The 14,769-nt window shown below is 48.6% G+C and overlaps 1 protein-coding gene across 4 annotated transcripts in view; it reads right to left on the bottom strand.

Annotated features, from left to right (window-relative positions):
• ZFR2 (zinc finger RNA binding protein 2) overlaps nucleotides 1–14,769 on the bottom strand; it is a 2,121,586-nt gene that overhangs the window by 1,124,141 nt on the left and 982,676 nt on the right. For 3 of the 4 annotated variants that reach the window (XM_069649412.1, XM_069649413.1, XM_069649415.1), the window contains one exon: nucleotides 4,268–4,387. The exons of the other annotated variant lie outside the window; for it this stretch is intronic. In XM_069649412.1, coding sequence (XP_069505513.1) covers nucleotides 4,268–4,387 — 120 coding nt within the window. The remainder of the gene's footprint in view (nucleotides 1–4,267; nucleotides 4,388–14,769) is intronic. 4 annotated transcript variants of the gene reach the window in all.

Here is a 14,769-nt window from a genome sequence, read left to right as displayed (position 1 = left end):
CAGGTTGCTCCTTATCGCTGGTACTGCATAAGGGCATATCGCCCCGTGGCGATCGTTCCAAAAAAGCAACAGTGAAGCAACAGTGATGCAGCCATTTAAGTGCATGTGCAACTGCCTGTTAAAAAACCTGTCAGTTGGTATCATGAATCGATGACAATCACAGAAAGGCAGGATGTAGCCGTTTGAAAAGCATAACAGAAATATGTCTCAGTAGCTGATCATTATTACAATTTATCATTTTACCCATTAATTCTGCACCGTGTGAAAACTAATGATGAACACAGACGTGAAACAATGGGAACACAGAAAAAACCGTGGAACGTAGTCTAAAATGTGCTTCTAAGGTCAGTGCTATGTAGTATGTTCAACTCAAATTGGGATGCGGAAGCTGACGCTACAATTCGAACACAGACAGCATTTTAACTAAATATTAGGAGGAATTTAGTGTTTTTGGAACCTGGGGGAACCCAGTTGTGGACTACATGCATTTTGATGCTGGACTGCCAATGTGCCCGGGACAAAGACAGGCACACACACAGGTTGAATTTGCGTGTCGTTGCAATATGCCACAAAGAACAACCCAGTACAATGTAAGCCAGCAATAACGGTCGGCTAATGATACGTTGACTCTTTGGTCTATAAAATCATCGACAGTAAAACTTACATAATATTCACCATTTCCATTCTCTCGGCGTAACACAGAGAATCTGTTCAGAGCAACACATTTTCATAAAATGAAATTACATGTTCCTTTGTCCAGTTTTGGAATGGTGATATTTGACGGTATTACACCCCTCCCTTCATTCATTCCTTTCATAATCCTCCCTTTCTTTCAAGGTCGAAAAACAATTGAACCTTATACTGTGTACGTTGCGTGGGTTTGCTCAGCTCACAAGCAAAAATGAAAGCCGTGGACCTTCACTGCGAATGAATAGCCCTTTAGACCATAGTGGCATTAAAAATATTTTTGAAAAACAAATGAATTGTTTGCTGCCATCCACCAATGCTGCACGAAATTACTAGTAATTTACTTTTTTTAATGAAAACAGTTACAGTTGGTTTACTTCCAAAAGCCTTATTTGTAATGTTCCTCTGGAGAACTTTGCACTTTTTCAGCGACTCCCACAGCCAGCCCACACCACCTGTCAGCTCAGCCTGTCTCCTGTTCAAACGGCAAATCACGAAAAAATGTTTCACAAGGAGTGAGTCTCGAGCCCTGACAAAATGTGCTTGTACGAGAATGTCCGAGCAAGCCATGCTGCAACCCCCCCTCCTGCCAGGCGGTGGTCCCCTGAACCCATGACCCCAGTCCTCCTTGAACGCATCTGGTTTCCAGACCATAACCATGCATTACCTCAAACACATCCCCCATATACCTATTCTGTGTTGGTCATATATTCTTTTAACGCTGACAACTACCCCTACCACGTTTGAAATCATAAGACACCAAGGGCTGCAAATCAAAGCGGCCCCTGTGATAAGACATCCTATAGTGAAGGTGCTCACTCCCCACACTGATCTTCACACGTATCATAGACATGCATTAAATAATGATCATCACTATACCTTTTAAGTATATATTAGAGGCCTAAAAATTGAACATGTGTGTTTGTACTAGCCCACTTTGGGTCACTAGCAAGGTGAAGGGTGTGGGGGTCTTGCCCCTAAGGTAACCTGCAGGGGTCGGGATTGATAGCTGACAGGTCTGCACATCAGAGCGAGAAAGGGGGTTGAGTGACACATGTTAGTTTAGGACAGAATATACTGTGACTGGGGTCTTGTTTTATTAGGAGGCACTCTGGGGTGGTCAGCAAGGAAGGGTCACACTTCTGGTACATCAGATGAATTGCTTTGGAGGGGCACAAGGTTGAACAGGCAGTCATTTTCCAGAAGCGGGGGTGAGAGGTGCTGGAGCACATTTGTTGAGATCGATGAAAAACTACAAGTCATGGTTTGGCCCGAACACACACAGGACAGTGATCTCAGAGGAAGACTGAAATGAATGCATTCGCAACATCTTGTCTCAGCGCATCCGTGAGAAAGGGACTTGGCAGGCACAGGAGGAAAAAGGTGGGGGCTCTCAGTGCTTGCTGTGCGCATCGCTGCTGAGGGGGAGCGGAAACTTTGCAATGCCAGAATGCATCCTAGTCCAAAGTCGGAGTCGAGAGTACACAAAATGGAGTCCAAGTGCGTCTAGCAATAGCACCACCTCTGCTTATGTCAGGGCCTTCTTCGCCATGGCTACAGAACGGCAAAGGAGGCGCCCCCCCACGAGCGCAAGAGCAAGGTGTCACTTTTGCATGGAATGTGGGGAGCCTGGGGGCTCAACCGAACCACTCCTTACTTTCATTATCAACAAACCCCCACACATGGCCCCATGAAAACATATATCAGAGTGTATCTAATTCTCACCAACAACCCCCGTTGATGCACTGTTTTGCTTACAGTCAGTAGTTCTTGCGTGTTGATTATCTCATCTACCCTAGGTCTGATTCCTTTTGTGGGAGGTGTAGTTAATTCTGTTATTTACCCAAAGTTGCTTTCATGCAGTCATCCATCTGACCCTCCCATGATCAGTGAAGGTCCCACAATAGCTCGATGAAACTGGAAGTGTGAAAGCACAGCATTAAATTGTATAGCATTCTTAAAAAGGCACTTGTTGAAAAAAAAATTGACAAACGATGATCGATTTCAAACGACAAATTGGACGCTTTATTTGGACACTTTATATAAACATTGTTGAACAAAGAAAGATGCTAATCATTTGTACCAGGAACAGAATTGTTCCACGAGCTTTGCTTTAGGTGGACAGGGCAAGTTTGCAATGTTTTGTGGCAATTTATGTGTCCTTGGAACAAAATTGTGCGCGGTTCCTTGAGTATGTATGTCCAAGACAGTCGTAGCAAGATATTTAACAAATTCAAATTCCATTTCCAGGTATATTGGCTTGAGCACCCATTTATTGCTTCTTTTCGTAAAGGCCATTGTGTAACAAAGCATCCCAAAGTTTCCTGCAGTCCTCGATTGTTCACGCCCTACGTTCTCATTATGAGCCAATACCGCTAGTAATGTCCTATATTGCATCCCGTCTATGCCGAAATGCAATCTCTTGCCTGTACTTTAGGCACATATTGTGGAACACCTCCAAATCTCCCAAGTGACAGAATTCTGTGGGTCCCTTCAGATCTCTTGATAGAGTTTTATCAAACACAATCTTCTTAAGAGCTTTGTGTGGAGGTGAAGATGGAATCAACCACTTCTTGTTTTCGTGCTCCCGCGACAAGGCTCCATGGGCAAATTGGTGGAAATGTTGGTTTTCTGTCCAAGAATGAAAGTTGGAACAGTGGTGCATTAGTGACTGCCATTTTTCTAGTAGAATTTCCACAGACCCACCACAAGTTTTGGAGCTGCACCAAAGATGGTTGCTGAAAGATTGGGACCACTGTAAATACTTTCAGAACCTTTTTTTTCTCCTGCAGCTGAGATTTTTTTAATCGATTGATTTGGCAACATGCCATACATCAAATTGATGGTGAATATTTGGAAACTGCTCTCTCATGGTCTTAGCTATTGAAACATATCTGTCCGTGGCTATGAGGTCAATTTGCATTCCCCTCGATTGGAGATCTTCCAGGAATTTGTTGAAACCATGTTTCTCCATGGCCATTGATGATTTACATTCGGAGACCTGAACGACCACCAAACTCACAATTTCTTTTAGTTTCCATGTCCTGAAAGTGGTATGTGCAGTACTTTGCTGAAAATCCGGGGCTGTCACACTGTCCATCGCCAGCTAGCCTGAACTGTTTGTCAGAGAATGTCCTTGCAATTGACATTTATTCAATTTTCCATGCTACATTAGTAGCAGGGAATAAATATTCACGTTGATATTTGTAGTACTGCGTTTTAGAAAGAAACTGGAGTGCCACAAATGGACAGAAACTGGACAACTTATTAAAAAAGTAGAGCCACTGAAAAGTAAAGTTGCTGCACACAGTAGATTCCTAGCTGTCACTTTCAATAGTTGAACACGCTGCGCCTCAAACAATAGTTGCTCCATGGTGAAATCAGTTTGGCAAGCAGCATCTCTGGCTTCAGTAGCTGTGTCATCAAAGTTCGTGTACCTCTGGCCGTCAAGAGATGGGTTGTGAAAACATGTTCAATGTAAAACCAACATACAGTATATAGCACTTTAGATTCAAAATAAAGCGTGTTATGAAGACACCTGCCCAAAACACTTCTGTAATCGCACTTGTTTGATAGTTACCCTTGCTTTCTTGATTTTCTTTGAAACCGTGTTCTTCACTGCAACGACTGCACCAGCAAGTTGTTCCACCACCTCGGATCCACGTGCCTCTTCTTCTATTTCCAGATCTTGTATACATGCCTAGAATAGAATATTGATTTTAAAAAAGTAAATCGTATCTGAAATCAAATTATTTCCTTGCACAGACGGCTTACATAAATACCCTCGTACACTGTGTACGTCATTTAGTCAAAATATACATTTCGATTTGCACCTGATTGATGGCTAGTGTACTCGATCAGAGATCGCCGTGTGAAACCCATTGATTGTAATATTGCACTCAAGCGTTTTGCAAAAGATGCTCGTTTATAATAATGTCAAAATTTAATAGCATCAGATGTACGATATACTTTCTTTCATTCAAGGGAACTGTCAGTATGCATACCTCAGGCTCTGGATCATCATGAAAAGATGATGTAATTGTAGTTGAAGTACCAGCATCACCCTGTAACACAGTACTTGTTTTAGTATGGATGAGAAAAGTGAAATTGAACACACCCAATGGGATGCAGACAATGGTACATACCAATAAAAACCCATAAATGAAATATTATGTAAACAAACGACAGGATACGTAAACTTTATCATATTCTCTCAAATTCAATGCATAAAACATTTCCGGAACTAAATAAAACTACCTGATACGCGCTCGAAGTGGATGTTGACTCCGGGAAAGACATGGATGCAGAATCTTGCTCCTTCATATTCAGTGCATTGTCATGGAGTTATAAAGGGAAAATTAGATTTGATTTAGAAATTCTAACCTAAAAAATTGACATTTAAAGCAACCGATTACGAAAAGATTATGCTTATTTCCAAGGGCACTATAGCACAGTTATCTGTGCCCATAAATCATTTTCTATGATGTTCTAAAACCAAGGGCAGGTGTATAGCAAAATGGGTTTTAGTTGTAAAGCAATACAATCTTGTAAATATGAATAGTATTATACGGGACATTTACACCTAAAACACCAATCCGTCCATGTAGTTACCTGTTCAGTACCCCCAAGGCCTACAGCTAAATCAGGAACCGTGACTCACCTGAGGCAGCGTGTGCATGAATAGAGTCGGAATTGCATTTGGAAGCACTTAACGAGACGTTCTGAGTCGATGCTTCTTTGTGTACTGCGATTGGTCGTACATATTTGTGGCAAAGTGCAGGCTGCAAATGCAGAATCGTCTTGAGGGGGCCCCACAAGTCCCCCAAGACATCATGGGCTCTACTTTCAAGCTCTTCCGGCGCAAATCCGCAATATCTGACCCATTCTCCTATTAAATCTATATTCCTCGGGAATACATGCATTATAGCGCCTTTAGGTTTGTTATGGGTGTTATAACGGCAACCGTAAACCATACATGCAGGCATTGTTGGAAATTCTGTTAGAAAAAAGGTCCACATCATTAGAAAATTACTTTGCATAAAAGCGTGAGATAGATGGAATTATATCATACATTTTTCTATGCAATCTATATTTTGGTCACCGAAGCAAAACCTGTGTAGCGTAGCCAGCTGTATTATAGGATAACTTTCATACACAATTCATTGATTTGCGCAAATCATAACATGTTACTCGTCCCTTGAATGTACTATCATGCATGCAAAGGAAACATGCTTATAGACACGGTCGGCGAAGGATGCAATTCGATCCCAATTGACACTGATGACAATTGTTATATATATATCAATAACATAACAAATTTAACTCAAGTCAATGGTAATGACAATGAGATGAATGAACATTACACTACTGGGTATGTTCAGTCGAAATAGATAGAAATTTAAAGATCAAGGAAATATGATTAGGTGACCTGCCCATACTTTGACCAACAGTTAGATTCAGCAAGCAGGGTAGTTAGTAGCAGGAGAACAGGGAGATGTTCACAGGTAGCATGATGACGAGCTAAGTTCTCAGGTAGCACATTCACAAGTTGACTTGCAGTGCTTCTGATGATAAATATCAAGGGGTTTATATATATATGTGAATGAGTGACGTGTATATGGCGTGGTCTTAAGTGGATAGCAGGGGCGCGGCCTGCTTCAGGGGAGTCTGCCTGGAGAACCTGGGTCTGAGGAGGGCATGTGTAAAATGGCCCCTGGGCATAAGATACCTTTGAAGTGTACATGGTGTTTGGCACCTTGGCCGTGCCCACCCCTGCCAGCCCCCTTTGGCAGCGCACATCCACTGGTGCGAACTGCCTTTGATAATGGAGGGGGGATGGATGGGCATGAAGCGTGTAGACAAGGGCCGGAAAATCGTTGAATGTAGACACACTTATGTGGATTGCAGTGGCGCGGCCTGCTTCAGGGGAGCCTGTGTCATGCGCCCCTTTTATGTGAGGGTATGGGACCAATGGCGACGCAGCTGCCATCGTATTGCTCCACTGCGTTGGACTGCAGCGGTCTAGTCTTTTCTTTCTGTCATGTCCGCCGCCGGCTTTTCAGCAGCTCTCAGCCGGCAGCGGACACGTTGCAACTGTGTTTCTTTCTTTCACATCCACTGGTGCGAACTGCCTTTAATAATGGATGGGGGACGGACGGCCAAGAGTCATGCAGGAAATGGTCGGAACACTGCTGCATGGAGACACACTTCATTCACTGAAAAATTGAAACAACCATTCTTAAAAGTTCAGTTGTATTTTATTTTGTTGCCGATTTTGATGGCACACATGTACTACACATTATAAACTTCGGGTTGCAGCACAGTATGGGAAAATCCCCTGTACTGACCGGTGTCACTGGGGAATGTGTCTCTAATGGCACCAAAGACACAGGTGGGTATTACTTGTCGAACGCAGTGTCCAAGCCTCCCATGAAGCCACCATGTAAACGAACGATAGGCCACCAGCCTGTACCACCTGTGGAAGAGAAAGATACAAACTGTTTTTAAATGAACAAGATAAGTGTATTAAACCTTAGTTGAAAATGCAATCTTGTATCCAATGGCATTGTTTGCCAGTAAACATGTTAGACACTTTACAATATTGAACGACTATGCATTCCATTACATTTGGGACACAAAGAAATATTGCTTCATGGTTGTACATGAAATAAACATAAGACCAATATGATGTCCCCAAATTGCGAGTGATGTATAGAAGTGCAAGACTACATTCGTTAGGCAGTGATAGATCAAATTTACGACAATATAGGAGACAACCATGAAATAATAGTGGCCCAAGTGACATCACAACTAGAGTACACTTACTCGTTGCTTGGATTGCAAGGGCGAACTGTTGCGCGAAGTTTGTGCATAATCACCATCATAATCCTCAACACGGACAGTGTGAGGCATGTTGCCCTGAAGACATGCAGCTCGGTAACGCATTGCAGCCGTGTCTCGCCTTCCGATATGTAGGACAAGCATCCAGAGTTTTCTCGGCAGCAGCAGTTCTCCTCCTCGGTTGGCATTAGCGCGCACGGATTGCAGGTACACCAGGTGGAAGAGTCGTCCATGCGACTAGGCTCAGGCTCTTGATCTCTTCAATCGTCCTCTCAACTGTCGTCCGAAGCCCCAATCGTTTCTGCATCTTTCTCTTTCGAGCAATTGCGCCTCGGAATACTCCGGCTCATACTGGTGGGCCTGTATTGTTGACATTATGGGGCAAAATAAAAATTGATAGTAATGGTACTAGTATCTGTTCGAACGGGCTACAAGCAACGAAGGTAGCTGACCAGAGCACAGAAACGAGGCACAGAATACTCAAAAAAAGACAGTGAAACGATTGGAAAAGCAAATCTGATGTTGTCGGATGAGAAGCGTTCTGTTTATACTTATTGAGGAAAGAGGCGTCCTGCCATTTCCATGGAGACACGTCATTAGCTGAAGCGCAGAGACTGTTGACACGAGACGTGCATTGGCATTGTGAAATGGGCAGTACGTGTCTGGTGATGTCCGCCTTAGGGGTGGGGGATACGATTTAGTGGCGCCAGGGCAGTTCACCTTAGGGCGATGCGGCAACGGATAAGATTAGCACAAAATGGCCACGTCCTGCTGCCTGATTTCGCATGTGTAAAAAAGAGGAAAAGTACGGTAAGGTGCATAGGAAGGAACAAGTTACTTACCTGTAACTGTTGTTCTCCAGCATGGGTCTGGCATGGATTCACATGCTCATGAATATTCCCCGTCGTCAGGCCGGGAATCCTCGGTATAGAAAAAAATCAGTATCAATTTCGTTTCTGATCTGTCTTTCCTAGTAGTAACCAATCACTGGTCTCTGGGTCATACTGCCCCCAGCCAATGACTGCCCTCTCCCTAAGCCCCGCCTCTGGCAGCCATCCTCAGATTTGGTAGCACGTAAAGTGGCAGTATGACCAAGTGAAGAGCCGCAAAGGGGTAGGCAGGAGGGTTTGCATGTGAATCAGGTAAGTAACTTGTTCCTTCTCCAGCATGGGGTCTGGCATGGATTCACATGCTCATGAATAAGAGAATACATAGCAGTACACACATGCACAACCACGGGAGGTGGCACCAGGCTCACCTTAGGCGAACAGGTTGCGCAGCACTGCTTGGCCGACCCTGGACTCCTCCCTGGAGTCCCGATTGATGCAGTAGAATCTTGTGAAGGTGTGCGTCGACCTCCACGTCGCAGCCCTGCAGATGTCTAGCAGGGGCACACCAGACAGGAACGCCGTGGTAGCAGCGATCGCTCTGGTCGAATGGGCTCTCGGACGGCCGGGCAGCGGTCGGTTTGCCAACCGGTGACAGTGCCTGATGCAGCCGGAGAGCCATCTGGAAATGGAAGTCTTCGAGAGAGCCTTCCTTGATTAACAGTCCCAAAGTTCACAAACAGCTGTGACGTCTTCCGAAAACTCTTTGTGCGGTCCACGTAGAACTTCAGCGCTCTAGCTACATCCAGCGAGTGCAAAGTCCTCTCGGCCGGCGACGAAGGCGACGGGAAGAAAACTGGCAACACCAAGGGCTCGTTGAGGTGGAAGTCCGACGGCACCTTGGGCATAAAGGAGGGGTGCGTCCTCGGCACCACCCTCGTGTCATGAAAAGTCAAGTATGGAGGCTTGCAAGATAGGGCTTGGATCCCTCCCACTCGTCGTGCGGAGGTGATGGCCACGAGGAAAGCTGTCTTCCATGACAGGAACTTCAAAGGTGCCGAATGCATAGGCTCGAATGGGGCCCCCATGAGCCTGGTCAGCACCACATTAAGCTCCCACGCCGGGGCAGGAGCCTTCACCGGCGGGAATGATCGGAATAGTCCCTTCATGAATTCTTTCAACAGGTGATGAGACCACAAGGACGCCCGTCCCGTAGTCCTGGTATATCAGGAGATTACAGCCAGATGTATTTTGATGGAGGCGTGAGCCAGTCCAGCTTTGGCCAGCGACAGTAGGTATGGCAGTACTTGAGGGGCCGTAATCCACAGAGGGTTAATCTTATGTGCAAGGCACCAGACAGAGAACCTCTTCCATTTATGTCCGTAGCACTTGAGAGTTGAGGACGCCCTGGCCTTTGCAGGAACCTCTCTGCAGTCGGCCGGGATCTCGTACCCTCCAAACTCTAGTACTGCAGGAGCCAGACCTGCAAGTTCAGCGACTCCGGGTTGTGGTGAAGAATGGCACCTCCTTCTCTGGAGAGAAGGTCTGCGTCCGTCGGCAGCTTGACTGGTGTGGACGTTGACAAGTCCAGAAGGTCCGGGAACCAGATCTGTCTCGGCCATGCCGGTGCGACGAGGATCATCCTGCACCGGGACCTCTTGAGCTGGTTGATGAGCCGGAGCAGCAACGGCAGCGGAGGGAACGCATAAAGAAATAGGCCGTCCTAGGGGAACGAGAAAGCATCGCCCATGCTCCTCGGCTGGGGGAACCTGTTGGCGAACCTCCGGCACTTGGAATTTGTCGCCGTCGCGAAGAGATCGATTTGGGGTACGCCCCATCGTCGGAAGAGTCGATCCACTTGATCCTGGCGTAGTTCCCACTCGTGGCACAAGCACAGCTCCCCGCTGAGTGAGTCAGCGATCGTGTTTTTTATTCCTGCCAGATGAAGAGGCACCAGAAACATCCCTTGGGCGACGGCCCAATGCCACAGATCCTGGGCTTCCTTGGATAGGGCCGGGGACCTGGTTCCGCCCTGCTTCCGGATGTAGAACATCGTGGTGGTGTTGTCGGTGAAGATCCTCACCACCTTGCCCTTGAGAGACGGAAGAAAGGACCTGAGGGCCCAGAACACTGCGCGGAGCTCCAAGGTGTTGATGTGGGTGACTTCTCCTCTGGGATCGCCTGACGGCACGTCTCCTTGAGAGGGACCCTGTCTGTCGACTGGACCAGCGGGCGTCGAGGAACTCTTGTAAGGGGCGCATCCGAAGCCTGCAAAGGCGCACCAGATAAATGCAGGAGGACATCATCCCGAGGAGGGACTTGATAGATGTTACCCTGGCCATGTCCGTGGCCAGCAGACGCTGCACCTTTCCCAGAATGGTCCTGGTCCTTTCCTCCGACGGCGAACAAGCCGCGCCACTGTGTGAGCTTGGCTCCCAGAAACAGGGCGACTTGCGACGGAACCAGGTGGGATTTTGGAAAGTTGATGGAGAATCACAGGTCCATGAGCAGCTGGGCGGTCTTCGCAGTGTGCTCCACGGCGAGCTCCCTTGTCCTTGCCCGGATGAGCCAGTCGTCCAGGTAGGGGTAGACGTGGATCCCCTGTAGGTGCAGCCGTGCCGCCACCGGTGCGAGGCACTTGGTGAACACCCTCGGTGCCGACTTCAATCCGAACGGGAGGGCCTTGAACTGGTAGTGCCGCCCCTGGACCACGAACCTGAGGAACTTTCCGTGTCTTTTTAGAATGGGGATGTGGAAGTATGCATCCTCCAAGTCCAACGACGACAGGAAATCGCCCTCCTCCAGCTGTCCCAGCACGTGCTGGAGGGTGACCATACGGAACTTCTGTGCCTTGATGTACTTGTTCAGTTGTCGCAGGTCCAGGATGGGGCGCCATCCTCCTGTCTTCTTTTTTACGAGGAAGTACCTTGAGTAAACTCCGGAGCCCCGAAGCCTCTTTGGGACGAGCTCGATGGCACCCTTCTTGAGCATCGCCCTTACTTCCAACAGTATTTGAGGGACGTGATTTTCCTTCCTGGCCACGGGTGGAACGCGAGGGCACTTCTTCTCCGAGGGCGTACCCTTGGGCCAGGGCGTCCAGCACCCAACGGTCGGTGGAGATGGACTCCCACATGCTGACGAACCTCGCCAGCCGGCCTCCCACCGGGGTGCTTCGGCGGGGGCCCGACCCCACGGTCGGTTCAATCTTGTTTGGAGGCCGCCTTGCCTCCTAGACCTCCCTGTCGACGACTACGGGCACCACCTGACTTGCCGCGTCCCCGGTAGGCTTCCTGGGACGAAGATCTTGCCGCTTGGCGGTACGTGGAGGAGCCACTGCCGGATCCCTTGGAGGCACCTTGTCTGCCTCCGGAGCTCTGAAAAGGACGGCTGTCGTTGTTGGAGCACTCCCAGTGCCCGGGCAGTCTCTGTGTCTGTCTTGATGGCCTGAAGGGACTCATCAACCGCCTTCCCAAACAGGTTGTTCACGTCGAAGGGCATGTCCAAAACCTTGGTTTGTACGTCCTGGCGGAAATCCGTGGCCTTGAGCCATCGTCGTCTCAAGCAAACCCTGTTGCCCAACTGACGGAAATCGGTGTCGGCGATGTCCCTTGCCACCGTGATGACGTGGCCCGAAGCAATCTCACCTTCCTGTAGGATTTCAAGGGCCTCAGCCCTTTTGGCCTCCGGAAGGTAGTCCAACAGAGGGGCGATTTTGAACCACGGCTCCCTGTTGTAGCGGGCTACTATAGCCAGGGCGTTGGCCGCCTTGATAGTCGTCGCTGTGGATGAGATGATCCGTCGTCCCATCGTGTCCAGTTTCCTGCCCTCGCCGTCCGGCAGGGAAGTTGAGGTCGAGGCTGATGCCCCCCCAGCTTTCTTCTTTGCCGCCGAGACGACTGAATCCGGGGTAGGTTGCGCCTGAAGGCACAAGGGGGCAGCGTCGGGGACCCGGTACTTCTTCTCGTACCGGTCCCTCTTTGCCAGCGCCGTGGCAGGGTTCTTGAGGAGGGCGAGCCCCTCATCCCAGATGTCATCAAGAAGCGGTACGGCGAGGAACGTCTACCTTTTAGCCTCACGCCGTTGGTAAAGGAACCCTTCCTTCTTCTTCTCTTCTGGGCAGAGCTGGAAGAGCTCGGATGCCCTGGAAATCATGGCATGAAAGGATTCAATCTCGTCGGGCGGGGACGCCCGAGCAGGGGGCGACGGGGGACACGTCCCGTCGTCGCCTCCGTCGTCGTCTGTACCTGTCGTAGCCGTGTCCGTGCCTGTATCATCCCCGTGGGTAGTAGACCGGGGGGAAGGCAGAGCAGGCCGCAGAGGTGGGAGAGGTGGCGCAGGATGCGTCCTCCTCCTCTTATGCGGTGGACTTTCCGAAGGTCCTGGCTCCGGTTCCCCCGTCGGGTCGGGCTCAGGTACCTCCGTCGGAGGGAGGGGCAACCTTGTCCTTATCTCCGAGCATAAGGACTGAATCGCTGACAAAATGGCCGCCGAAGTGTCCTGTCGGTGACACCGTCGCTCTCGTCGTCGCTCTCGCCTCTTCCACGACTTCGATGAGCTCTTCTTCAGAGGTCGTGTCCGTATCCACGATGGCCACCAGCCCCTCCCCCACATTTTCCAACAAGGACTTCGTGGGGGTCTTCTCAATGGTCCTGAAAGACGACTCCCTCCGCGGTGGCAGGGAGACTCTGGTTCCTGAGGTCACCTCCGCTGTTGAAGCCTCCACAGGCTGAGCCAGGGCCGCGGCGACATCCTCAATCGAGGTCTTAGCAGGGTGAATTAAGGCCATCGTCACCTTCTGTACGCTTGGGGCCTTCACCTTGGAGGGAGGGTCCGAGCTTCGCCGGGTTCTTGGACTTCCTCTTACCCGAGCCAGGGCATTGGCTCGTGGTTGATGGCGCCGGGGAGGATGCGCCCTGCCTGGCAGCTAAGGAGGCCGACCGTTCGGCGCTCCCGGTGCCCTCGGACTTGCGGTGCTTAGCCTTTTCTTGGACCCCCGTCGCCGGGGCGCCCTCACAGGACTTAGAAGACCGCTCAGACTTCTTTTTCTTCTTCTCGCCTGACGGGCTCTTCCCTTCCAGCCAGTTGGCGAGACGGAGGTGGGGATCCTTCATGGTCCGCTCCGGCATGTTCCCACAAAACGCACAGTCCTTCTCCGTGTGCGTCTTGTCCTCATGGAGACAGTAGAGGCATAACGAATGCTCGTCCTCCTTGAAAACATTCTGAAGCTGGCATCCAGGGCAGGTCCTGCACAGCTTCCCGGGCGTCGAGCTTCCTTTCTCCTGGGCCATGTTCGGGGTAGGCCTCAGAACTTCGGGAATCCTCCAAAAGCGTAACTTGACGAATTCTTCACCCTTGAGGGGCGTACAAAACTCAGAAACGGATCCCCGTTGATCGGATGTAGAAACGGTGGAGCTTGAGGCTCTATTTGACCGAAAAATCTCCTGAAAAAAGCGCGAAAACGCAGCAAAAGCTCGAGAGCTACAGCATGAGGACTCCCAACACTTGAACGTGCGGTAAAAATCTGAGGATGGCTGCCAGAGGCGGGGCTTAGGGAGAGGGCAGTCATTGGCTGGGGGCAGTATGACCCAGAGACCAGTGATTGGTTACTACTAAGAAAGATAGATCAGAAACTAAACGGATACTGATTTTTTTCTATACCGAGGATTCCCGGCCTGACGACGGGGAATATTCATGAGCATGTGAATCCATGCCAGACCCCATGCTGGAGAAATGTTTCTACGATCGATCAACATATGCTTAAAAACAAATGCCCCAACCCTCTGTACAATAATATTTTTGAACCCACTATTCCTTTAATGCGCTTCAAATTCAATCACTACCATACAATTGAGTGACTATACCACTGAAAAAAATTTGAGGGCAAATTCACTGATGATTTATGTTGCTTTTGCAATCCAGTTGCGAGTTCGAAACACAAACATCTTGTATTATACTGTCAGCAGTTTGACACAATGAGAAAAAGGATATTTGCACACCTTGACTTGGGCATGACAGTGTTTGCTAGGGAAATGTTGTTGTCCACATTCATGTGGACCGACAGCAATTCTTTAATTATAGCTCGTACTAAGCGATTAACCTGTATCAAAAAGAACTTGAATTGACTAATGACATCCTATTACATACTGGTGTATGAGTTGACAGTTGTATAGAGGCGATTACAGTCCCCCCACCCCACCAGAGTGATATACCTGTCTAAACCAAATAACTCGAAGGTGAATTGTATATATGCCATGTGTTTGTGATCATTTTTGCAATACTGTATGGTGAATGTGTCCAACCACACACTAAGTTATTTTTAAGTGCCCAATTACGATCTGATTTCTTTCGGTTGCTTTGAAAACAGGTTTCTCCTTCCGAGTGCATAGGGTGAAGTAAAACTCCTTTTCTGTTGATT

The sequence above is a fragment of the Ambystoma mexicanum genome, chromosome 1p (assembly GCF_040938575.1).
Source record: "Ambystoma mexicanum isolate Mex_15411 chromosome 1p, UKY_AmexF1_1, whole genome shotgun sequence".
In the NCBI taxonomy this organism is placed as follows: Eukaryota; Metazoa; Chordata; class Amphibia; order Caudata; family Ambystomatidae; genus Ambystoma; species Ambystoma mexicanum.
Note: the sequence above shows the minus strand (reverse complement) of the source record. Positions and strands in the feature narration are given on the sequence as shown.